Source organism: Choloepus didactylus, chromosome X, assembly GCF_015220235.1.
Source record: "Choloepus didactylus isolate mChoDid1 chromosome X, mChoDid1.pri, whole genome shotgun sequence".
Lineage (NCBI taxonomy): Eukaryota > Metazoa > Chordata > Mammalia > Pilosa > Megalonychidae > Choloepus > Choloepus didactylus.
In genome coordinates this window covers 30,752,865-30,779,827 of record NC_051334.1, presented here as the reverse complement: position 1 = coordinate 30,779,827, position 26,963 = coordinate 30,752,865, and the positions used below count along the sequence as shown (strand labels likewise).

General features: G+C 37.8%; 1 protein-coding gene across 10 annotated transcripts in view; it reads left to right on the top strand.

The window, feature by feature from the left end:
• DMD (dystrophin) overlaps positions 1-26,963 on the top strand; it is a 2,178,366-nt gene that overhangs the window by 1,870,614 nt on the left and 280,789 nt on the right. For all 10 annotated transcript variants that reach the window (XM_037821041.1, XM_037821045.1, XM_037821047.1 and 7 more), the window contains one exon: positions 14,221-14,299. In XM_037821041.1, the coding sequence (XP_037676969.1) occupies positions 14,221-14,299 (79 nt within the window). The remainder of the gene's footprint in view (positions 1-14,220; positions 14,300-26,963) is intronic.

Genomic DNA, 26,963 nt, shown 5'->3' with positions numbered 1-26,963 from the left:
CCAGATACTGAATATTTCTTTCCTCTGGGACCTGAGCCTGTTCTGGTCTGGGAAAACCTGATCTGGATAACCAAGGAAACCATGCCTAGACAACAGAAAATTACAACCTACACTAAGAAAAACAAAGTTATGGCCCACTCAAAGGAACAAACGTACACTTCAACTGAGATACAGGAATTTAAACAACTAATGCTAAATCAATTCAAAAAGTTTAGAGAAGATATTGCAAAAGAGATAGAGGCTGTAAAGGAAGAACTGGACATGTATACGGCAGAAATCAAAAGTTCAAAAAACCTACTAGTAGAATCTATGGAAATGAAAGGCACAACACGAGAGATGAAAGACACAATGGAAACATACAACAGCAGATCTCAAGAGGCAGAAGAAAACACTCAGGAACTGGAGAACAAAACACCTGAAAGCCTACACGCAAAGGAGCAGATGGAGAAAAGAATGAAAAAATATGAGCAACGTCTCTGGGAACTCAAGGATGAAACAAAGTACAATAATGTACGTATCATTGGTGTCCCAGAAGGAAAAGAGAAGGGAAAGGGGGCAGAAGCAATAATAGAGGAAATAATTAATGAAAACTTCCCATCTCTTATGAAAGACATAAAATTACAGATCCAAGAAGTGCAGCGTACTCCAAACAGAAGAGATCTGAATAGGCCTACGCCAAGACACTTAATAATCAGATTATCAAATGTCAAAGACAAAGAGAGAATCCTGAAAGCAGCAAGAGAAAAGCAATCCATTACATACAAAGGAAGCTTAATAAGACTATGTGCGGATCTCTCAGCAGAAACCATGGAGGCAAGAAGGAAGTGGTGTGATATATTTAAGATACTGAAAGAGAAAAACCACCAACCAAGAATCCTGTATCCAGCAAAGCTGTCCTTCAAATATGAGGGAGAGCTCAAAATATTTTCTGACAAACAGACAATGCGAGACTTTGTGAACAAGACACCTGCCCTACAGGAAATACTAAAGGGAGCACTACAGGGTGATAGAAGACAGGAGTGTGTGGTTTGGAACACAATTTTGGGAGATGGTAGCACAACAATGTAAGTACACTGAACAAAGGTAACTATGAATACGGTTGAGAGAGGAAGATGGGGAGCATGTGAGACACCACAAGAAAGGAGGAACGATAATGACTGGGACTGTGTAACTTGGTGAAATCTAGAGTATTCAACAATTGTGATAAAATGTACAAATATGTTCTTTTACGAGGGAGAACAAGCAAATGTGAACCTTGCAAGGTGTTAAAAATGGGGAGGCATTGGGGGAGGGATGCAATCAGCATAAACTAGAGACTGTAACTAATAGAATCATTGTATTATGCTTCCTTTAATGTAACAAAGGTGATATACCAAGGTGAATGCAGATAAGAGGGGGGGATAGGGGAGGCATGTTAGACACTTGACATTGGTGGTATTGTCTGATTCTTTATTCTACTTTGATTTAAGGTTATTTTTCCTTTTGCTGCTTCCTAGCTGTCATTTTTTTGTTTCCTCTTTCTTTTGCCTCTCTACCTTCTATGGCTCTCCCTCCTGCCTTGTGGAAGAAATGTAGATGCTCTTGCTTAGTATGAGCAGAATGTTCAATTAGGATGAACTTAAATGTTTGGAAATGAACAGGGGTGTTGGTAGCAAGATGTGAGAATAACTAACAGCGCTGAATGGTGTGTGAATGAGGTGGAAAGGGGAAGCTCAAAGTCATATATGTCACCAGAAGGAAAGTTGGAGGTCAAAAGATGGAAATGTATAAAACTGAAGCCTATGGTGGGCAATGTCCATGATCAACTGTACAAATACTAGAAATCACTTCATGAACCAGAACAAATGTATGACAATACAATTAGAAGTTAATAATAGAGAGGCATATAGGGAAGAACTATATACCTATTACAAACTATAAACTACAGTTAGTAGTATTTCAACATTTTTTCATAAACAGTAACAAACGTACTATATCAATACTAGGAGCCAACAATTGAGGGGGGTTGGTTAGGGATAGGGGAGGTTTAGAGTTTCCTTTTCTTTTTTTCTCTTTTCATCTTTCACTTTATTTCTTGTCTGGAGTAATGAAAAGTTTCTAAAAATTGAACAAAAATTAAGTGTGATGGATGCACAGCTGTATGAGGGTACCCAGGGGCAAGTGATTGTACACTTTGGATCTTTGGATAATTGTATGGTATCTGAACAATCTCAATAAAAATGAAAAAATAAATAAATAAATAAATAAATAAATAAAAAGCAAACACAGGCAAAAAAAGAAAAAAAAAGTATAGTTATGGTGAAGATTCTTGAATAAACTGTATACCAATTCATTCAACTAATATTAATTGAGCACTTGCTGTATGCCATGTACTATACTATTCACTAGGGATATCATAGGGAAAAGAAAGATGTGCCCCTGCCTTCACAGAGCATATAAATGAAAAGACACCCACACCTCAGTATGCTTTTACTGAAGAATTTGCTGCAAACCAGATTATGAGTATTCATGGACCAGCTGGTGGTTTTCTGCCCATCTGGGATATCCCTAAAAGAATAGACCCTCGTGTATCAGTAGATAAGGTTTCTTCCAGTTCTAAGCTCTCATGATCTATGATCTAATAGTAAAAACAAGAGGTATACTTCCAAAAAGATGTTATTCTTGTACTACTCTTTATAAAAGGAAACAGAGTTATGGCCTTTTAATTCAGAGGAAATTAGTTTCCTCTTGTCTCTTTTTAAATAATTCTGTTTTAGCTCCTTTAGCTCTTTTCTCTCCTCCCACCTTCCAAAGCTCAATCTTACCACCTTTATTCTCACTTTCCTTTCCTTTAATGACCGAGACAAATTGCACACCTCTGCCTAAACATGACATCTCCAGGGAAAGGTTGCACTGTTAGGGGAAACTCATGGTGTTCCAAATGAATTCATACACACATTCAACACTCCTCCGTTTTCTAATTTCCATATTTCCATCAACAATATCCTCATTCTTCCAGTATTCCACACTTGAAATCTAGGAGTTTGCTTCTTCAAAACTTAAAATTCCAACACCAAAATCGATCAATTCTTTCCTCCAAATGCCTTCTAATATGTACCTTCTTTTCTGTTCCAGATTACACAGTCTAAACCCAACACATATCATCCTACCTCTAGTCAATTGCAACAGCCTGTAACTGGTCTCAGCCCCAGGGCTCCTTTTGAATCTGTTTTACACCACACTGACAGACTAATCCTCTTAAAACACAACGCATTTCTAAAACAGTGAGTCACCTCACAGAAATCTTCAGTGGTTCCCTTGGCCTATTGGGTGAATCTTGAGTCTTGTAGTCTGGAATGCCTTGTTCCGCATCATCTGCTTCCAACATGGCAAGCTAAATGTATCTCACTGTCCTCAACATTAATGTTCTGCTCTCCCAGGTCTTTCCTTGACTTGTCTCTACTCCTTACCTCCAACTCTCTATACTTCTAAAGATCAGAAACTATGGCATTTGTTTCTTGCATATCCCTCTCCCTATTAACAACAACTTATAAAGTGAACAAATAATTAACTGAATAAAAAGTAACCTATTTAACTGAGTAAAAAACTAGTTGTGCCAGAATGCAAGGTATCGGTGTATAGTTTCTGGCTTTTGCTTCCTGATTTTGACGTTACTACTTTGTATTGGTTAGAAACATAGCTAGTTAGGAAGGTCTAGAGCACAGAAACTGTTGTTTCAAAAGTTTATCAAATTTCACTTCATTGTGTAATTGCTCACAGAATAAAGTGCTTAGTTCCTAAGTAGCTACAGTCTGTGAGGATCTTGTGGCCTTCAAGTTTTTTTCTTTCTTAAAATTATTTCCTTGTTTAATCAATTGTGCATTTAATCCATATAATACCTTTCTCCAAAGACAATTTGTGTTATTTTAAGACTATTTCATAATGTCATTTCATTACATGATGCATTTTTTAAATGCAATTTTATTGAGATAGATTCACACAGCATATAATCCATCCAAAGTATACAGTCAGTGACTCACAGTATCAACATATAGTTGTGCATTCATCACTACAATCAATTTTAGAATATTTTCATTACTCCAAAATAAAGAAAAAAATAAAAAATAACAATCAAAACATCCCATACCCCTTATCTAACCCTATTATTTATAGATTATTTTCTTTATTTTATTACTTATCTGCCCATACACTGGAAAAAAGGAGTGTCAGTCACTAGGTTTTCACAATTACACAGTCACATGATAAAAGCTATACAGTTATAAAACCATCATCAAGAATCAAGTCTATTGGATTACAATTCAACATATTCAGGAATTTCCTTCTAGCTATTCTAATATACTAAAAACTAAAAAGGAATGTCTATAAAATGCATAAGAATAACCTCCAGAATGACCTCTCGTCTCTATTTGAAATCTCTTAGCCACTGAAACTTTATTTTGTTTCATTTCCTTTCCCACTTTTGGTCAAGAAGGCTTTCTCAATCCCATGATGCCACGGTCAAGATCATCCCTGGGAGTCACATCCCACATTGCCAGGGAGACTTACACCCCAGGGAGTCATGTCCCACAAATATGGGGTGGGTAGTGAGTTTATTTGCAGGGTTGGATAAGAGAGAGAGGCCACATCTGAGCAGCAAAAGAGGTTCCCTGGGGGTAACTCTTAGGCATAATTATAAGTAGGCTTAGCTTCTCCTTTGCAGGAATAAGTTTCATAAGGTCAAGCCCCAAGATTGAGGGCTTGACCTATAAAACTGGGAGTCCCTAATGCTTGCGAGAATATCACAAATTCCCCAGGTAGGGAAGTTTAATATAAACCCATTTTCCCCCAGTCTCTCAACTGGACTTTGCATATATTTTTGTTATTTTCTGCCCAAAATACTCCGGGACATATCAGAGTATTACGTTAACCTGTACAGAATAACAAGATCTCATTCCCTATTCTAGGTTTCATGTAATTATGTTGTTTAAATAAACTGACCATACAGGTTAAATGATAGTGTGCTACAGAGAATACTAATATTGTACCAAATAAACATCTATTACATAACAATTAAAACTCAGGAACAGATGTGACTGCTGTAAAAACTTACAATCTAGAAACTTTCACAGTAAGCCTTGTTAAAAATTCTGTACTCTGGCATCGTCGACTGCCCGATCTCTGCCCATGTTCTATCCCCTGATAACCTATGCTCTTGAATTCATTCTCAGCATTTGCTCATTATAGTTAGTTTCTATTAGTGAGACCTTACAATATTTGTCCTTTCAATTCTGGCTTGCTTCACTCAACATAATGTCCTCAAGGTTCATTCATCTAGTTGCATGCCTCACAATTGCATTCTGCTCAGTATTCCATTGTAGGTATACCCCACAGTTCACCCTTCCATTCACCCATCAAATGTACCCTTAGGTCACCTCCATCCATTGCAAATCGTGAATACTGCCACCATAAACACCAGTGTGCAAATGCCTATTCAAGTCCCTGCTTTCAGTTCTTCCTAGTCTGTCTAATAACAGGGTTGCAGGATCATGTGGCAACCCTGTACTTAGCCTCCTTTGGAACCAACAAACTGCCCTACAGAAGGGCTGTACCATTCTACTTCCCTACCAACAGTGAATAGATACATCCCTCTCTCCATGTCTTCTCCAGCACTTGTATATTTCTGTTTATTTTTTAAACAGCTTTATTCACACACCATACAATCCATCCTAAATGAACCATCAATAGCTCTGATATAATCACATAGTTATGGTTTCACCACCACAATCTATATGAGAACATTTCCATTTCTTCCACAAAGAAAGAAGAGGAAAAAAAAAGAAAAGAATAAATAATTTAAAAGTTAGAAAGGAGAAACAACAAGAATCCCATACCCCTCCCTTATATCCCCTCTTATTAACATTTGGCTTTGCTATATTGCCTTTGTTACAATTAATGGAAGAATGTTACAATGTTACTGTTAACTATAGACCCTAGTTTCCATTGATTGTATTTTTTCCATATACCATCCCATTTTCAACACCTTGCAATGGTGACATTCAGTTGTTCTCCCTCATGTAAAAACTTTCTTATATTTGTACATTTAATCACCATCATTGTCTACTCTAGGTTTTGTTATGTTATACAGTCCCAGTTTTGATCCTGTATGTTTCCTTCTGGTGTCATACATGCCCCTAGCCTTCCCCTTTCAACTGTCTCACACTCAGCTTAGTTCATTATACTTATAGTATTGTGCTACCATCACATAATATTGTGCTATCCATTTCTGGATCTTTATAATCAGTCCTGTTAAACATTCTGTACTCCTTCAGCATCAAGTGCCCAATCTCTACCCTCTTTCTACCTCCTGATGACCTATGTTCTTAACTTTAACTCTCAGACTTTGCTAATTATAATAGTTCATATTAGTGAGGCCATACAGTATTTGTCTTTTTGTTTCTGGATAATTTCCTCTCAAAATAATGTCCTCAAGGTTGTTCCACATTGTTGCATGTGTCATGACTTTATTCTGTCTTACAACTGCATGATATTCCATCGTATATTCCACAGTTTCTTTATCCACTCATATGCTGATGGATGTTTGGGCTGTTTCCATCTCTTGGCAATAGTGAATAATGTCATGATTAACATCAGTGTACAAATGTCTGTTTGTGTCCTAGCCTTAAGTTCCTCCAAGTATTTACCTAGTAATAGAATTGCTCTATGGCAATTCTATACTTAGCTTCCTGAGGACCCACCACACTGCCTTCCAGAGTGGCTCATGCTGTTCTACATTCCCACTAACAGTGAACAAGTATACCTGTTTCTCCACATCCTCTTAACACTTGTCAGTTTTCTGTTTTTTTGATAATGGCCATTCTAGTAGATGTGAGATGATATCTCATTGTGGTTTTGATTAGCATTTCCCTAATAGCTAGTGAAGTTGAGCATCTTTTCATATGTTTTTGAGCCATCTGTATTTCCCTCTTTGGAAAAGTGTCTATCCATGTCTTTTACCCATTTTTTAAATTGAGTTGTTTGTCTTTTTGTTGTTGAGTTGTAGGATCCCTTTATATATTCTGGATATTAAACCCTTATCTGATATGTGGTTTCCAAATATTGTCTCCCATTGCGTAGGCTGCCTTTTTACTTTCCTGACAAAGTCCTTTGATGTGCAAAAGTATTCAGTTTTGAGGAGATCCCATTTATTTATTTCTTCTTTGATTGCTCGCACTTTGGTTGTAAGGTCTAGAAAACCACATCCTGTCACAAGATCTTTAAGATATTTCCCTACATTTTTTTTCTAAAAGTTTTATAGTCTTACGTCTGATGTTTAGGTCTTTGATCCTTTTTGAGTTAATTTTTGTACAATGTGTGAGATGAGGTTCTCTTTTTTTCTTCTGTATATAGATATCCAATTCTCCAAGTACCATTTGTTGAAGAGGCTTCTCTGTCCCACTTGAGTCGACTTGACAACCTTATCAAAGATCAGTTGTCCATAGACGAAGGAGTCTATTTCTGAACACTCAATTCTATTCTATTGGTCAGTGTACCTATCTTTGTGCTGGTACCATGCTGTTTTGACTGCTATAGATTTGTATTATGCTTTAAAGTCAGAGAGTCTGAGACCTCCCACTTCATTTTTTTCCTCAGGATATTTTTAGCTGTTTGGGGCACCCTGCCCTTCCAAAAAAATTTAACTATTGGTTTTTCTATTTCTGCACAGTACATTGTTGGGCTTTTAATTGGTACTGCATTGAATCTATAAATCAATATGGATAGAATTAACATCTTAACTCTATTTAGTCTTCCAATCCATGAACACAGTATGTCCTTCCATTTATTTTGATCTTCCTTGATTTCTTTTAGCAATTTTTTTGTAGTTTTCTGTGTATGTCTTTTAAGTCCTTCGTTAAATTTATTCCTAAATATTTGATTCTTTGGTTGCTATTGTAAATGGAATTTATTTTCTTGATTTCCTCCTCAGACAGCTGCTTACTAGTGTATAGAAGCATTAGTGATTTTTGCATTTTGATCTTGTATCCTGCCACTTCGCTGTACTCTTTTATTAGCTGCATTAGCTTTGCTGTAGATTTTTCTGGATTTTCTACATAAAGGATCATGTCATCTGCAAACAGTGAAAGTTTTACTCCTTCCTTTCCAATTTGGATGCCTTTTATTTCTTTTTCTTGCCTAATTGCTCTAGCTAGACTTTCCAGCACAATGTTGAATAACAATGTTGACAATGCGCATCCTTGTGTTGCTCCTAATCTTAGAGGGAAAGCTTTCAGTCTTTCCCCATTGAGTGTGATATTAGCTGTGGATTTTTTCATATATTCCCTGCATCGTGTTGAGGAAGTTTCCTTCTATTCCAATCCTTTGAAGTGTTTTCATCAAGAAAGGATGCTGGATTTTGTCAAATGCCTTTTCTGTGTCAATTGAGATGATAATGTGGTTTCTCCCCTTTGATTTATTGATGTGGTGTATTGCATTAATTGATTTTCTTATGTTGAACCACTCTTGCATATCTGGAATAAAACCCACTTGCTCATGTTGTGTAATTCTTTCAGTGTGCTGCTGGACTCGATTTGCAAGTATTTTGTTGAGGCTTTTTGCATCTATATTCATTAAAGAGATTGGTCTGTAGTTTTCTTGTATCTTTGCCTGACTTTGGTATTAGGGTGATGTTGGCTTCATAGAATGGGTTAGGTAGCGTTCCTCCTCTTCAATTATTTTTGAAGAGTTTGAGCAGGATTGGTACTAATTCTTTCTTGAATGCTTGGTAGAATTCACATGTGAAGCCGTCTGGTCCTGGACGTTTCTTTTGGGGGAGGTTTTCGATGACTGATTCAATGTCTTTACTTGTGATTGGTTTGTTGAGGTCTTCTATTTCTTCATAGTTGATATTGGTTGTTCACGCTTTTCTAGGAAGTTGTCCATTTCAATTAAGTTGTCTGGTTTGTTAGCATATAGTTGCTCATAGTATCCTTTAATTATCTCCTTTATCTCTTTGGGGTCAGTAGTTTTATCCCCCCTCCCATTTCTGATTTTATTTATTTGCATCCACTCTCTTTTTTTCATTGTCAGCCTAGCTGAGGGTCCATCGATTTTATTGATTTTCTCTAAGAACCAACATCTGGTTTCTTGATTCTCTCTATTGTTGTCATGTTCTCAATTTCATTTATTTCTGCTCTAATCTTTGTTGTTTCTTTCCTTCTGTTTGCTTTGGTGTTAGTTTGCTGTTCTTTCACTACTTCCTCCAGGTGAGCAGTTAAGTCCTTGACTTTTGCTCTTTCTTCTTTGTTAATATAAACATTTAGGGCAACAAATTTCCCTCTCAGCACTGTCTTTGCTACATTCCGTAAGTTTTGATATGGTGTGTTCTCATTTTCATTTGCCTCAAGATATTTACAGATTTCTCTTGTAATTTCTTCCTTGTCCCAATGGTTGTTTAAAAATGTGCTTTTTAGCCTCCACATATTTATGAATTTTCTAGCCTTCTGCCTGTTATTGATTTCCAACTTCATTCCATTATAATCCAAGAAAGTGTTCTGTATAATTTTGATCTTTTTAAATTTATTGAGACTTGCTTTGTGATGCAACATGTGGTCTATCCTTGAGAATGATCCATGAGCACTTGAGGAAAATGTGTATCCTGCAGTTTTGGGGTCTGTAAATGTCTGTTAAGTCTAGTTCATTTATCATACTGTTCAAAATCTCTGTTTCCTTATTGATCCTCTGTCTAGATGTTCTATCTGTTGACAAGAGTGGTGAATTGAAGTCTCCAACTATTACTGTAGAGGTGTCTACTTCTTTCAGTATTGTCAGTGTTTGCCTCATGTATTTTGAGGCACTCTGGCTGGGTGCATAAATATTTATAATTGTTATGTCTTCTTGATGAATGGTCCCCTTTATTAATACAGAATGTCCTTCTTTGTCTCTTTTAATTGCTTTACATTTGAAGTCCAATTTGTCTAATATTGGTATAGCTACCCCTGCTCTTTTCTGGCTGTTGTTTGCATGAAATATCTTTTTCCAGCCTTTCATTTTCAATCTATTTTTGTCCTTTTAGACAGCATATAGATGGGTCCTGTTTTTTAATCCATTCTGCCAGTGTATGTCTTTTGATTGGGGAATTTAATCCATTAACATTTAATGTTATTGCTGTAAAGGCAGTATTTTCTTCTACCATTTTGTCCTTTGGATTTTACATGTCATATCTTATTTCTTTTCTTCTCTTTTTACCCTTATTGATAATCTTCATTTCTACACTCTTTTCCAAACCACTCTCCTGTCTTTTCCTATCTGCCTATAGTGCTCCCTTTAGAATTTCTTGTAGAGCTGGTCTCTTGTTCACAAACTCTCTCAGTGTCTGTCAGAAAATATTTTAAACTCTCCCTCATTTTTGATGGACAGTTTTGCTGGATATAGAATTCTTGGTTGCCAGTTTTTCTCTGTCAGTATCTGAAATATGTTATTCCACTGCCTTTTTACCTCCATCATTTCTGCTGAGAAATCCTCACATATTCTTATTGAGCTTCCCTTGTATATGATGGCTCGCTGTTCTGCTGCTGCTTTCAGAATTCTCTCTTTGTGTTTGATATTTGACAATCTGACTAGTAAGTGTCTTGAAGTAGATCTGTTCATATCTATTCTGCTAGATGTATGCTGCACTTCTTGGATCTGTAATTTTATGTCTTTCATAAGAGTACAGAAATTTTCAGTAATTATTTCCTCCATTATTCTTTCTGTCCCTTTTCCCTTCTCTTCTTCTGGGACACCTGTAACACATATATTTGTGTGCTTCATGTTGTCATTCGATTCCCTGAGACCCTGCTCATATTTTTCCATTCTTTTCCCTATCTTTTCATTTGTGTGTAGGATTTCAGATGTTGTGTCCTCTAATTCACTAATCCTTTCTTCTGCCTCTTATATCTCCACTGTGTTTTTCGTCTGTTCTATTGTGCCTTTCATTCCCATAAGTTCTGCCATTTTTTTCAAGCTTTTGAGTTCTTCTGTATGGTCACACAGTGTCTTCTTTATATCCTACATATCTTTTGCCACATTTTCGTTCAACTCATTGATTTGATTTAGAAGATTTTTTTGAACATCTTTAATTAGTTTTTTAATCTCCTGTATCTCATTTAGAGTATTAGTTTGTTCCTTTGAGCCATATCTTCGTGTTTCCTGATATGACTCATGATTTTTCGCTGGTGTCTAGGCATCTGATTTCCTTGATTTGTTTATTCTGGAGGTTGTTTTCTCTCTTTTACCTATGGTTTTCTTCTCTATCCATTTTTGTCCTCTATCTGTTCTTTGACATTCAGTACAACTTATTCTAGACTTCTAGTATAGCTTCTGTTTAACTGATCAGAATTTTCCAGCTCTTGATTTTCTGGTTCTTGCCTTGCCTGTATGGAAGCTGTTTTTTTTTTTGTTTGTTTGTTTGTTTGTTTTTTGAGTAGGGTCTCCCCAGATAGGTTCTACCCCGATCACATTTTCCCAGACAAGACAGGCCCAGGAGTCAGGAAGAGGGTGTAGTCAGTATCAAGGTTCCTTAGGGATGAGACCTAGCAAGTTGCCAGTCTTTACTGTGAAGCATCTTGATTCTGTGCTTTTTCTGTCTTGCCCGGGAGGTGGGGCTTGTCAGCCTGCAGCTTCACACTGGCATAAAGTGGTGTGGTGCCTTTAATTCTCAGTAGCCCCTGTACCTGCCAGGAGTGTGGTTGAGACAGAGGCTGAGGCACAGGGCTGGCTTAAACTGTTTCTGTTTTCCAGCCACTGGGACCTGAATTCTCTGAATGAGAGCCACCACTTGTGCTGGGCCCTGGCTATCCCCTTTCTTGAGGAAGATATGCCATTCAGGGAATTATCTCCTTCACCTGACTAGTTACTTTTTCTCTTAGATATTCCTTAATTCTGCCATTGCCTGGGGCAGTGCTGACAACTGATAAAGCCTGCTTCTTTCTTTCTGCTGAAAAGTTTTTAAAAAATGCTTTTCAGAGCTGGTCCCCAGACCTCTGGCTCACCAGTCAAGAGCCAGAGTTGGTACTTGGCTCTATGTGCCCCTTTTCTTGGGGCACAGCCCTTTTCTAGTATTCTGCACTTGCCTACTCCAATTGCCTCTGTTTTTATTTTTTTTCCCCATCAGCCCTGCTTCCTATCTCCTGGAGAGACCTCGGGTTCCTTTCCTGATTTCTCCAAGTTTATCTGTGTAGGAGCTTGTATTCAGCAGTCTGAATTTGTTAATTAAATCCACAGTTGGAGCTTGGTTGAGCTACCTTCCCTTATTCCTAGTAGAGACTGCTTCTTTTTCCCACAGGGAAGTGACTCCAAAACAGCCTGCCATGCTAATGGGGGAGGGACACCAGCCTCCACAGATTGGGAGACTTACTTACAGTTCTGCACTGTGATCTCGGCCCTTCCACCCATTCCAGACTGGTGTACAATGTATGTCTGGTCATAGAAGTCCCCCAAACGGTTGTTCCAGACAGTTCCTTGTTATTTACTAGCTGCCCTAGAGGATGAACTAAATTCGCACCTCCCTACACAACCATTTTGCCCCACCTCCATCTCACTACACATGATGCATTTTTTAATTTCAGTCTCACTCTTATATATTTTTGTGATTTTCAGTTATAGGGATGGGTGTTCACTTTCATCTCATTTTAAATTCTTGACAATATTGGGTATACCCTGAAAACTACCTCTGGAGTTCTCCTTGTATAAGAAGGAAGGTTATAATCTATTGCAGGAAATACTCATATCCATATAACTAAAATAGATTACATGATACAAGTACTCTGAATATAAACCATGTGCTGTAAGAATGCTGAGGAAGCAATTAACCCTAACCTGGGGTATTGGAAAGTAAGCAGATAAACATATAACTAAGCCTTGAACTGGAAAAGGGAAAAAGAGCATTCCAGAGAGAAGGAACTGCAAGAACAAAGCATACAGGTGTTATAGTGAATGGAATATCACAGGACAGGCAGGTAGTTTGGTGGAGCTTAGCAGGTAGATTTGTCTGGGATTGCACAGTCATGGGGCTGGAAAGGTAGGTTTGGAATATTCCTCATGCTGTTGTGTATATAACAGTGAAGCAAATCTTGCCTTTTCTGAAACCCTACTTGGTTATACAAATATGTTTGCACAGATGGACAGGGCTAGAGAGAAAGTTGGAAAAAATTGCTCTGGATCTATTCTAGGCAATTGATTTATGTTGGAAGGTCACAGTTGGCTTTAGATCACACTACCTGAGCCCCTTTTCTGGTATATTAAGTTCTGTTTTACCTCTTGGGAATTTTCCCCACCACAGCATGTAACCCCCTCAAATTATGGTGACTCTGGGAAAGCTCTGACCAACCCCTAGGTTAGCATGGTTAGTCAGAACCAAATGAATCCAGGGTTATAGAGCTAGGATGCCTGGGGCTATCACTAATATCCAGTTAGCAAAATGCCAGATGACAAAATATACCGTTTCAACCAAAAACTTCTGCTTTTTTTCCCTCTCATAATGGAATTCACTAAGCTGACAGTATACTTTATCAATATGTTACTGAAAAATCTAATACGAAAAAAAAGAATGTCAATTCTTAGTCCATGCCACCTAAAGGTATATTTCCCAGTAATTTCCAAGTCCACTGAAAACTGAAATCTGAAAATTTCTTTCATCTCACTATATGCCCTATGTTACCCCAAATTTAAGCTTTTTCCTCTACTTCTTTGATACTTAAGTATGAATTAACTTCTGTTTATTATCAATGCTTAATTATCACTCAATGATCCATTAATTACCAGTAAATATTAATGCCAAAAATTGTCAAAAACAATTGACTGATTAAGAGTAAAAGATAAAATGTACGCTATTTTTGAGATCCCTTAGTTACCTAGTACAATACCAAATGGTAACATCCCTAACCTTCTTTTTGTGAATTAGAGTTTGCATCTTTTTGATGATACCAATTGGTGCAGTAGTTCATTTGTGGCTGTCAACGAGTAGAGTGTAAAAATCTCATTTGAACATTGTCAAGAGAGAATATCCTTTTTGTACGGACTTGGTTTGATAAAAATGGGTTTCAGAGGCCACATACAGTAAGTGAATATTAAAACTGGGGTTATAAATTGCTGCTTGGTGTTCTCAGCCCAAGAGACCCAAAAGATCTTACCAAAAAGGATACATTGTTTTCATTGCTTCTCATTATATATGATGCGAGAACATCATTTCTCTCCTTTTCCTCCCAGGTGGCCATTGAAGACCGCATCAGGCAGCTGCATGAAGCTCACAGGGACTTCGGTCCAGCGTCCCAGCACTTCCTTTCCAGTAAGTCGTTTTCACTTTTCATTGCCTAACCTCTTCCTTGCCTCTTGGTAGCTAAGAATTAAGAGTTGAATTGCAGTCATTTCTGCCAGATGCAGTGGAAGCATAAATCATCCTGAAATACAACTTGGTGAATGAATTCAGAAGGTTAGGAAGAGGAGGGCCAGTTAGATTGTGTCCAGTCTTTGGCTAATGCATAATTGTTTCCTGCAGTGTGTTCTAAAGTGCTCACTTTATTAATATTGTTGAGTCCTTACTTCTGCCATTAGCAGTTCACCCCATAAAGCTGATAATTATGCATTTAGATTGCTGCATGGTTTCAGAATATGTATATATAAATTCCTATGAATCTGTAGGAATCTTCCTGCCTTCAAGTTGGAACCATAGCCTAAAATGTTTCCCTAACTATTCTTATCCCTCTTTTATCCTTGACCTCTACTCATCCTTCTTACTTTCTTGTTTTGCTGTTTTATTAATTATGCTTTTATAATGAATACTAAGAGAAAAACTATAAGAACCTCTTAGTTAATGGAGAGTTTAAGTAATGAAATGTCCTATTACCACTTATTAACTTGGCAAGCATCTGTTTTCCTCTGCTTAATGTTATCAATTTATAACATTCTTTCTCTGATTATAAAAGTATATGTGTTGATTTTAAAAGTACAGAAAAGTATAATGGAGAAAATTTAAATTGCCCATAATTCTACCACATGGAGTTAACATCTGTTGACATTTTGGTATGTTTCCCTCTGGTCATACATGAGTACGTGTGAGGCTTTAACCATCATTTGAAGGCAATTACTTTGTGCCAAGCATTTACAAATATTAACTAATTGAATCCTTATAGCAATCTTAGAGGTAAATACAATTATTATACCCATTTTAAAGATAAGGAAACTGAGACACATGGTCACACAGCAAGTATATGACAGAGCCAGGATTCATACCAAGAAGTCAGTCTCCAGAGTCTGTTTTTAACCACTCTGCTGTGCCGTCTTTTGCTCTCTGTATGCACATATATAATTTATATATTTTATAGAGAGGTGGTAATTCTTTATGATCTATGTTCACTCTTCTTCTACCTTCTTCCTTTATTGACATTTTCTGGTTTTCTTTAACATTTACTACAAATTAATTTAAAAATCCATACTCACAAATATTTTGAAGTATTTGACTAGATGCTTTCATGTTTGTCTCCAGTTGACCTTTCTCTTTCAGGACAAAGATTTCTAGAAGGTGGTGGTCCTGTATTGTTGTTATACGTTGATAATGCATTACTGTGTAACAGTATCACACATTCTCAGGAGTTGCAAAAAAAGGGAGGGGGGTAAGTTAAAACAGTGTATCTATTTGAGTGGGATTGTAGCTTTCAAGAGTGGCTCTAGAAAAATTATAAAGGCTGCAGGTCTTTTGTGCTTTTCCTGATCACTGCTCTGTTTAACTCGCCTTGGTGGCTGCCATTCTATTTGATTTCGTTGAGATTAAATGCAATAACATACTCATAAGTGACTCAGAAACCATAAATAAAAGTATTACTATTATGATTATTAATTACTCCTCAGACACCACGTACATTCATTCATACTTTCTTCTCTTGGCCTTTTGCCCCTCCTCCCCCAATTTCCATGCCTTCCTCATTAAAACCTATTCTCAGAAAATGGTATTTTATACTCATTTAACTCAGGTGACAGGTAAAGTTTAATGTGTACTTCTTCTAGGTTATTTGCACTGTAATAGGGTGAAAAGCCATAAGCCCGAGGAATAGCTCTCTGGTGGTGGAACATCAGCCGTAAGCTCTGAGCTGTGGGGGAAGAACTTTGAGAGGCCAGGTGGATCATCCTCATGCCTTTCAAATCATATCACATCAGTGCTCACTTCCAGAAGGGTCAGGCCTGTAGGTACAAGCACTCAGAAAGACACTGTTCTACCTGCTTGAACAGAGCCAGGCCTAGAAATCACCAATTTCTTCGATACCCATGTAGAATATCAATGTATGCTTAGAAGCTGTGCTTGCGAATTTACCAATTTGATTTAAGGGATATTTGAGAACTAGGACAATGAATCTAAAGACAGATTGTTTCCTTGTGTTGTCCTTTCTTAAATTACAGAGATAATAAATGCTCCTCAAGGAAAACTTAGAAAGCAGAGAGTACAAATAGGAAAATGAAAATTATCCATAATCCTACCACCCAGAAGTGATCACTATCAAAAATTTGGTTTATATACTTTTTGTCTTTCTCTTGGTGTATGTTTGTCTGTGTCTGTGTGTGCGTGTGTGTGTGTATGTGTGTGTGTGTGTGAATTTAGGTTCTTTTCCTTCCTTTAAACTAAGCAGGGGTACAAGTATATTGTAGTTTTATGATCTGCTTTTTTTTTCCCCTGGAACTATATTAAAATATTCTCATGTGTTTAAATATTCTTCTACAGAATAATTTTTTTACTGGTTGTGTATTTTTCCCTTCTGTGGCTGTACCAAGTTTACCAAGACAATTCTGTATTATCTGTATATCTGTTGAATATTTATTTCCAGATTTTCTCTATTATATTCAACATTGTGACCAGCACTCTTTGTACACCGTTATAAACATCTCAGCTTCTTTCTACTAGATAAATGCCTTAAAATGGAATCACTGTGTTAATGGATGTCTACATTTGTAAAGCTTTGGCTACATGTTGCCAAACTGACCTCCGGAAAGCTGCACCAGAAATTGGGTGCACCATCAAAATCATATCTGAGGCAGGGCAACTCAGAAATCATCTATTTGCTATTAAATGTGTTCTATAAAAGAAAAAAAAAAATAGCTTTTGCTCACAGATAAATAAAAATATATTTGATACCGTTAAGGTCATAGTAAATGAGTTTAAATGGACAGGTGTTTAGTAATTTGCTTCCAGGTTACTCAGAATAATACTAGGGTGGTTTCTGAGGCTTCGAAATTACAAAGAAAAGAAAAATAGGGATGAGCCACTAACCATACCACACACAAACATGCTCACTGTCTTTCTTTCCTCTTTCTGCATCCCTCCAGCCCTCCCCCCGCCCCCCCCCCCACACACACACATGCACGCACAGAGACACTCCCCTTTGAAAATTACATTACCAGCTGTCTTTGTTTTTTATCAGTTGAGAGAGGCAGGCTTTTACTAAAGAAAAGCATTCACTGTTTCTTCTTGGTGGCCCAATCTCTACTTGTTAGAGAAGTCTTTACTTTTATCTTAGATCTAAGAGAAAATAAGAAGAAAAAAACACTATAAAATGTGACCCTTATCCCCTGATAGACACTAGCTTGCCTCTAATTCTAGCTTTAATACTTTACTACTCCTAATTGACTTCTGCAACCTAAATAAAAAAAAAGAGAAATTCTAATACTGTGATTTATACACATACATGTGCACACACACACACACACACTCATAGATGAGAGAGGAAAAAAAGAAATTGGTAGGTCTAGAGTCTGTCAATTCATATGTCAGTGATCAAAAAATTACTATAGTATTTGTTGGCCTGGTAGTGTGAAATTGTCCTTCCTTTCTTATTTTCAAGAATTTAAAACCTTTCCTGGCTCTTTTATCATTGTTCTGGGCTTCTGCTCTAAATTTTTCTTTTTTCACCAAGAAGGATAACTATATATTTGGGTAAGGGTAGAAATAATTCTGTAACAATAAAAAGATCTTTTAGTTGTCTCAATATTTTACAAATTCTAGAATTCCCTAAAGGAACATTTTCCAAGCTGAGTTCCACAAAACACTAATGTTCTGTAAGATGTTAATAAGTGTTCCTTGAAAAAATAGTTCTAGGGTCAATAGGTTTGGAAAACATTAAGTTATAAAAATAAACAAGTTTTTTTCCTGATGAAATTCTGGAAGACTTTAACATACATTAAGACTCTTAAGAGTTGGTAACTCTTCTCCATACTCCTATAATTGTAGAAGCCTTTTTTCAGGCATGCCAATTAATTTCTCACTAAACATGCCATGGAACACAGTACAGGAAACTTTGCCCTAAAGTGGTATTTGCCGAAATGGTCTAATAACCAGATTTTTTTGCTGAAGAGGTGCATTGGATACTGGATTGGACAAAGAAAGTAGTAAAAACATGATCCAATTAAAAAGAAAATGAGTATTTATAAGACAAGAGGGTCAACTTTCTTTCCTAAAACTCCCAGCCCCACTCCCACCCCAGGAATCTCCTTCTGCTATGGAATTTCATAACTGAAGAGAAGCTTAGAGAATATCTACACAAGTAGTTTTCAAATTCTAGGGTGTTGCTCAGTTGCCTGAGATCAGTTTAATGGGTGGCAACTGACAATTGTTTTATGGAATGGAAAGGGATAGAATGGAATAGATTAGAAGATATCCAAGTGCATTTCACAAGTAAGGTTAAGTATTATTGTATGACACTTTGGTTTCTGTTAGGTAAGTGTGTGTTTGTATGTGTGTTTGTATATGTACTGGATCACAGTGTAAAATATTTTCCTTCTGTGGGTTGCATTCAAAAAAAGCATGAGGAAAGGAGCTAAGATGGCAGCATAGAAAGGAGTGGAAGCTAGTTAGTCCCCCTGGAACAACTAATAAACAACAGAAAAATCAGTAAGTAACCTGAAATAACTGCGGGGAGACAAACATGACTGTCCACTCATCATACACCAACCTGAATTGGGAGGAATGCCCGAGATCGCAGCATAAAATCTGTAAGTAAAAACTGCGGATCCGAGCGGAGAGCCCCTCCCTCACGGAAGCCTCCCGGTGCTAGAGAGCAGCACTCTCTGAACAAGCAAATATACCTCAGCCCAGCTCCAACTGGAGTTTTAATGTTAACTGCTCAATACAGACAGTGAATCTCCAACAGGCAGACGGAGGCTTTTGGTGACGACCGACCTTGGGAGAGTCAGGGGATGTATCTGTCTCAGGACGGGGATCCCAAAGGATCAGGCAATATCTCTGGCTGACAGTCAGTCTGGGGACCGTGGACGGGGGCTTTCTGTCCCTTTCTCTCTCTCTCAACCTGGGCGACTCAGTGGAGAAAGCCTCAGCCGTTTTCAGCTCGCAGTGCTCTGCTATAGAGAAAGCCTCAACCATTTTAAACTCACAGCACTCTGACCCAGACAAAGGTGGAGATAGCAGAGTCAGAGAAACAAATAATCTATTTATATGCAAATGACATCTCTGTAGGGGGCACAGCTTCCCAAGAGGAAAGAGGTGGGGCCCAGCTCTACTACCTGCCTTCCATTCAGAACCAGACCCCAGAGCCTGGGGGAAAACAGCCACGGGCCACACTTCCTTACACCAGCCTGGAGTGACAGGCTGACAGGCGCCACCTGCTGGGCAGAAGGAAACAAGGTGTGTCAATCTTCTAAGACACACCATCAGGGAAACCAGATACTGAAATTTCCTCCTTCTGGGACCTGAGCTTGTTCTCATCTGGGAAAACCTGATTGGGGTGGCCTAGGAGGTCAGATGTCTAGACAACAGAAAACTGCAACCTACACTAAGAAAAACGAAGTTATGGCCCAGTCAAAGGAATAAACTTACACTTCAACTGAGATACAGGAATTTAAACAATTAATGCTAAATCAATTCAAAAAGTTTAGAGAAGATATGGCAAAAGAGATAAAGGCTATAAAGAAAACACTGGGCATACATAAGGCAGAAATTGAAAGTTCAGAAAAACAACTGGCAGAATCTATGGAAATGAAGGCACAACACAAGAGATGAAAGACACAATGGAAACATACAACAGCAGATCTCGAGAGCCAGAAGAAAACACTCAGGAACTGGAGAACAAGGCACCTGAAAGCCTATGCACCAAAGAAAAGATTGAGAAAAGAATGGAAAAATATGAGCAACGTCTCTGGGAACTTAAGGACAAAATGAAGTGCACGAATGTACATGCCATTGGTGTCCCAGAAGGAGAAGAGAAGGGAAAAGGGGCAGAAGCAATAATAGAGGAAATAATCAATGAAGATCTCCCATCTCTTATGAAAGACATAAAATTACAGATCCAAGAAGCACAGTGTGCCCCAAACAGAATAGATCTGAATAGGCCTACACCAAGACACTTAATAATCAGATTATAAAATGTCAAGGACAAAGAGAATCCTGAAAGCAGCAAGAGAAAAGCAACCCATCACATACAAAGGAAGCTTAATAAGAGTATGTGCGGATCTCTCAGCAGAAACCATGGAGGCAAGAAGGAAGTGGGGCGATATATTTAAGATACTGAAAGAGAAAAACCACCAACCAAGAATCCTATATCCATCAAAGCTGTCCTTCAAATATGAGGGAGAGTTCAAAATATTCTCTGACAAACAGACAATGAGGGACTTTGTGAACAAGACACCTGCCCTACAGGAAATACTAAAGGGAGCACTACAGACTGATAGGAGAAGACAGGAGGAAGATGTTTGGAACACAATTTTGGGTGATGATAGCACAGCAATGTAAGTACACTGAACAAAGATGACTGTGAATATGGTTGAAAGAGGAAGGTTAGGAGCATGTGGGACACCAGAAGAAAAGAGGAAAGATAAAGACTGGGACTGTGTAACTCAGTGAAACCTAAAGTGTTCAACAATTTTGATAAAATGTACAAATATGTTTTTTCACGAGGGAGAACAAACGAATGTCAATCTTGCAAAGTGTTAAAAATAGGGAGGCATTGGGGGGAAATACAATCAACATAAACTAGAGACTATGAAAAAAAAGCATGAAAGTCACTGAACTAGTCCAGCTCTTCCTTTATTTTACAGCTGACAAAATAGGTACAGAAAGATCAAATGACATGACCAAGGTAGCAAAGATGATTATGATAGATCTGCGACTGGAACCCAGTCTCTAGACTTAAAGCCACACTTTGGGCTACGTTACCTATTAAGAGCAAACACCCAGGCCAATGACTGTCTAGCCCATCTGGTATTGCTACAGATTTTTCCCTCTTCTCTTCTTCCTCATTGAGCCCCCACTACATTGACTTACAGAGCCTGGGTTTTCTCTTGACACTTCTGGGCCAACGGTTGTCTTACCAATGGTGTGGGATATTGGTTAAGAGTACAGAATCTAGAACCAGTCTGACTGGGCTGAAATAGTGCCTTGGGTATTTGTTTAAACTCTGTATTTCCCACTTGTAAAATGTGGATAATAGTAACATAGATCACCAATTTAAAGACACTTACTTTGTCCCCATGTTTTAACAGCACTCTGAAATCACAATGCAGCTTACAATCACTGTGATCTTGGATTCAATGAAATATGGTAGTATTACCTCATAGAGTTATAGTGAAGATCAAATAATTAATGTATGTAAAGCCCTTAGAACAGCACCTGGCACATAGTAAGTGCTATACAAGTGTTTGCTGGTATTATTGCTATCATTAGCATTAGTATCATTATTACTATCAGATTGATAGTGTATCTTAATATAAGCCTGTTGGGGTCAAACTAGATATGAAAGTTTCATTCATTCTCTTACATTTACTTCTCAATGTAACTAGTTCCTCTCCTTTGCAAAGATGATTTTCATGGATCTAATCTGAAAGTCCAGTGTTTTGCACAGTAGAGGAGCTCAATAGTTATTTGTGAAACTAATGAATAAATGAATAATCAAATGAGTAGACTCCAATCTCTCTAAGAACAGTGTAGTATCAGTCTGTTGACAGTTGTATTCGCCCTGGTACCTGGCACTTGGTTCAATAAATATTTATAGAATGAATTATGTCTCATACCTAAAGGAAGAAGAGGCAAATTTCCTCCTGACATTGATAATACACAGTGGCATGAGATTTAGCATAGTGAATATTACATACTAGACACTCAATAAATAATATGACCTTTTATGTTGCCTCTTGGCAGGGACAAATAGGATTCATAATTTTACGTGGGCTTTCTATCAATGTCTACTGTGCCATGTTATATATTAATGGGAAAAACTGGCTTCAAAATTACAGCATGATCACAACTATATTAGAAAATAAAATTAAAAAACAAAAGAAAGGTACACATAAAGGAAAGGCTGGAAATAAAATACCCCAAAATGCAAACAGCTGTTGTGGTTTTCTTTTTTACTTTTACAGATTTTTTTTTTGGTAATAAACATGTGTTACTTTTGGAATGGAAAAAAACAATAAAGATAAAATTTTTATGTCTAGCTTTTAACCTAGTGACCTCTTGCAGTATTATATTCTATTGACAGTGATGGTACTCAGTAAGACAAATTTCCTTTTTACTATTTATTCTGAATTTAAAAGCACGGTGTTTCATTGAGTGACCTTCTTGTTCTCAGATTATGAGAGACTATAAAAAGAAAGAACTGATCACTTATTTCTTGCAGGCTTTATAATCTTGACTGCCTTAATCAAATCCCCAGTTAACTGTTTTTTCCCTTGTCAAAGGAGCCCATGCTTTTACAGTTTTCCCTTGCTACATATGGCTAAATAATTTTGTTTCCATCTTGAGCATTGTCAGACCTTCACACACACACACACACACACACACACACACACACACACACACACTCTTAATAAAGAAAAGGTAGGAAAAAAAACTTTAAACACATCTAATAATTGCTGACATTTCACTTAACACTGCTCCAGCCTATCCTACCTTTGTCCTCAGGGGATGGATGAATTTGAACTTTGAGTGGACCAATCATTTAAAGCTTCAGATCAGCTTAAAGAAGCCATCATGATAAAAATCAGAAGGAACCTTGAAGGTACAATGTGAGATGATTGTCAGCTTAAAACGCCTAGTCATTTCTCTATCAGGTAACATCTCAGGGCAAAATAATTTGTGTCCGTTTCAGTAGTACTGGGTGTGGAAAATTTGCAACAAATGTTATCTGACCTATCAGTGATGCTAATAACACCTCCATAAATTCAATGATAGCTTTTCAGATGCTCACAAAAAGTGGTCACTGTGATAATAATTACACTCTCTCAAAACCTGTTTCTATGGCCCTTTCTCCTTTAACTCCAATAAGACCTCAGATTTATTTGCTTTAGAGTGCCCCTCTTATTAACAAAATTTTGCATCATTTGCCTTACATATCCCATTTATTAGAAGACATGAGGAAAGTTAGGAAAGTACTCAATGGGATTTGTGTGCTAGAGCTCGCTAACACTGGCTTGAGAGCTGACTGTATACAGGAATTGCAAGCCAGTTGTGAAAGCAACCATTTGGAAACTTCCAGTCAGCCATAATGGGAATATTTACACCATGGAAATTGGCACATGCTACAAATCAGGGCTTTTTCTTTCTTTTGTTTTCTTCCCTCCTTCTCTCCCTCCCTTCCTCCCTTCCTTCCTTTTATCTGTCTTTCTTTTTGATAGCTAGTTTCCAGAATACCATCGACTTTATCTATGTTATTTAGATCGCTCAAGTCCCTGGGAGGCAAAGCATCTCCTTAAGCTTAGCAGGAAGGTAGTAAGTATGCTCTGTCCCCCAATATCTGTCTGCCTTAGGTAGGGTGACCAAATCATCCTGGTTTCTCTGTAACTTTTTGGGTTTTAGATTTAAAATTCCCATGTCCTGGGAAATCCCCAGTCCTAAGCAAACCAGGATGATGGGTAACCCTAGCCTTAAGTAAGGTTCCATAAAAAGTCCTAGACAGGGATTCTTATAAATTATTGAGGGAGTACTCTCAACTGAAGGAGAGTGAGGGAAGCAGGATGGAGCAGGAAGGAAAGCTAATCAAGGAGGTAGAGACTAACTTCATCCTAATCCCACAGGAAGCTCTGGAACACAAATTACACCTCAGAGTTGACCAGCCTTGAGGCGAGGAGGTTGGGCTTTTGTTCCCCCATGTTAGTCAGTCATTGGCTATGGATTTTGGGGGAGCAGGAGACAGCAAGATGGCTCCCATTTGGCTGAGGGTGGTTCTCTGGAGAAGAGGGCAATGGGGCCTTAGCACCCATACTCCAGCAGCTAGGGATGGATGCAACAGCCCACTGAAGGGGTTCTGAGTGGGACATCAACAGCATCAACCTCTCCAAGACTTTATGGAGCTACTATGATACATCATATATATTCTGACTTTAAAGCTAAATGGTGGCATTTAGCTTGATCACCAGCCATTACATCTTCATCACATACCTGAATGGAGATTAGTCCTGTGGCATAAGGCAAATATCCCTTTTGATTTTTATTTCACCTTCCTCATTGTGACAGACCTCCCTGGACCTCACAAAGACCTAGGGCAGGGAGACCAGCACCACGCTTCAAATCAATTTCATGACACATGGGCATTATTTTAGTGGAATGCTGGCTCTGAAAGGTATATTTTTACACTCCCCAGAAAATGAAGGCATTTGTGAGTTTGGCTTAGGGTAGCATTTTGTCATCTGTCCCAGAATACAATGCTTTGCACAACAGAAATGGTGGAATTGCATCCCTGTGGGCAAAAAATCATTACTTCTGTTTTTCCATTTGGATGTTTTCCACTTTCAGAATGCAACCAGTTTGGGATTACAAAATACTGAGAACTTTGAGTTGAGGACAAAAGGCATTTTGTTGCTTTGTACACTTACATAAACTGTTCCTGGCTTTAAAAACCATTCTTCTGGATTTTTAAATACAATTTTAGATATTAGTAATAAAAATCACCTTGATTTCAGCCTACTGCATGTACTGCTCTGCTCTGTGCTGTCTCCTTAAGGCTGTAAGGGACAGAGATAGGCTTTGATGATGAAGGTTATTTTAAGGATACATGGAAACATAAGGAAGGCTGGGGAACAACAGTCACTGGGAAGCATATGTTTGCTTCTCTGTGTATATGCTTTTTTAAAAAATACAGTTTTATTGAGATATATTCACACACCATACAAACCATCCAAAGTAAACAGTCAGTGGTTCACTGCATCACCACATAGTTGTGCATTCATCACCATGATCATTTTTAGAACATTTGCATTACTCCATAAAAAAAAAATAAAAAGAAACAAGAAACTCCCACACATTCCATACCCCTTACCCCACCCTCCCTTACTGACCTCTAGTATTATGCTCTACCCAATTTTAGGACTTACAATAGAGGTAGGCTGACTAAGACAGTGTAGTATTGTCAGAGATAGATATATAGATCAGTGGAACAAAACAAAACATCCAGAAGTAGATCCACACAAACACAGGCCACCAACTTTTTTTTTTCTTTTGCTATATAGTTATGCAATCATTATTGAAGATCAGGGCTACTGGATTACAGTTCAACAACTACAGGTATTTCCTTCTGTCTATTCTAGAACACTAGACACTAAAAAGAAATATATCATGAGTCATTAGTCACAGTCGTTTGTTAAATCCTAATTTCTCAGTTACACCTCCTCCCTCTCATTTGAACATTCTCTCAATCATCAGAGATATCTGAGCAATGACCATTTTAACTTCTTCATGCTGGAAAGGGGTGTTGATCTTATGGAGTAGAGGCATGAAGCTGGTTAATGTACTTGGAGAGACTGGTACCTCTGGATTTCAGGGCTTATCTGGCATAGGAACAATCTGGAGGCCTTAAGTTTCTGATAAATAAACTTAGTGAGTGAAACTTTTATACTCAGCTAGAGCCCTGGGTATTCTTTAGGGTTTTTAGGAATACTGTTGGTTGGGGCTTGGTATACCTTGGCAATTTGCAATATCTAGCTGAAGCTTGCATAAGAGTAACCTCCAGAATGACCCCTCAACTCTATTTGAAATCTCTTAGTCACTGAAACTTTATTTTGTTCCATTTCTTTCCACCCTTTTTGGTCAAGAGTCATTTCAATCCCATGATGCCAGGGCCAGGCTCATCCCTGGAAGTCATGTTCCACGTCGGGGGAAGGTTAGTGAGTTTATTTGCAGAATTGACTGAAAGAGAGAGGCCACAACAAAAGAAGCTCTCTGGGGTTGACTCTTAGGCATAATTACGAGCAGACCTAGCTTTGCCATTACAGAAATAAATTTCATAAGGGTAAGCCTCAAGATTGAGGGCTTGGCTTTTTAAATTGGGAGTCCCTAATGTTTGAGAGAATATCAGGAATTTTCCAGATGGGAAAAGTCCCTTAGGGGACTTTTCAAATACGTTTTTTATTTTCTGCCCAAAATACTCTGGAATGTGTCCAGGTATTACATTAACCTGTACAGAATAATAAGATCTCATTTCCTATTCTAGATTCCATGTAATTAGGTTGTTTAAATAAACTGGTCAGGCAGGTTAAATTAGATTGTGTGCTACAGAAAATTCAAATTTTGGACCAAATAAACATCTCTTCCTTTGGTCTTGCACTGAAGTTGAAGTTTTAAAATACAGACAGTATCATCCTTTACCCACTATTCTGATTTACCTTAGTCCTAACCAGGTCCATTTCATTAGTGTCTCTAATTGAGACCTGATTTCCTTTTTTAGCGTCTTTAACAGTTTCTGTATGGGTAATGCTGACCTTCAGAGCTGCAGAACTCTAACTCTGAGTCTCAGGTGCCACACACAATACCCAGTGATCCAGGGATTTACCAGGTTATACACAAAGAACACAACATCTCAGAATTTAGAAATAACAGTTAAAACTCAGGATTAAATGTGATGTTTGTAAGAGCTTTCAATTTAGGAACCTTTACAATGAACCTTATTTGAACATTCTGTACTCCTTAATCATTTGCCCAATCTCTGCCCACTTTCTATCCCCTGATAACCTATACTCTCAAATTC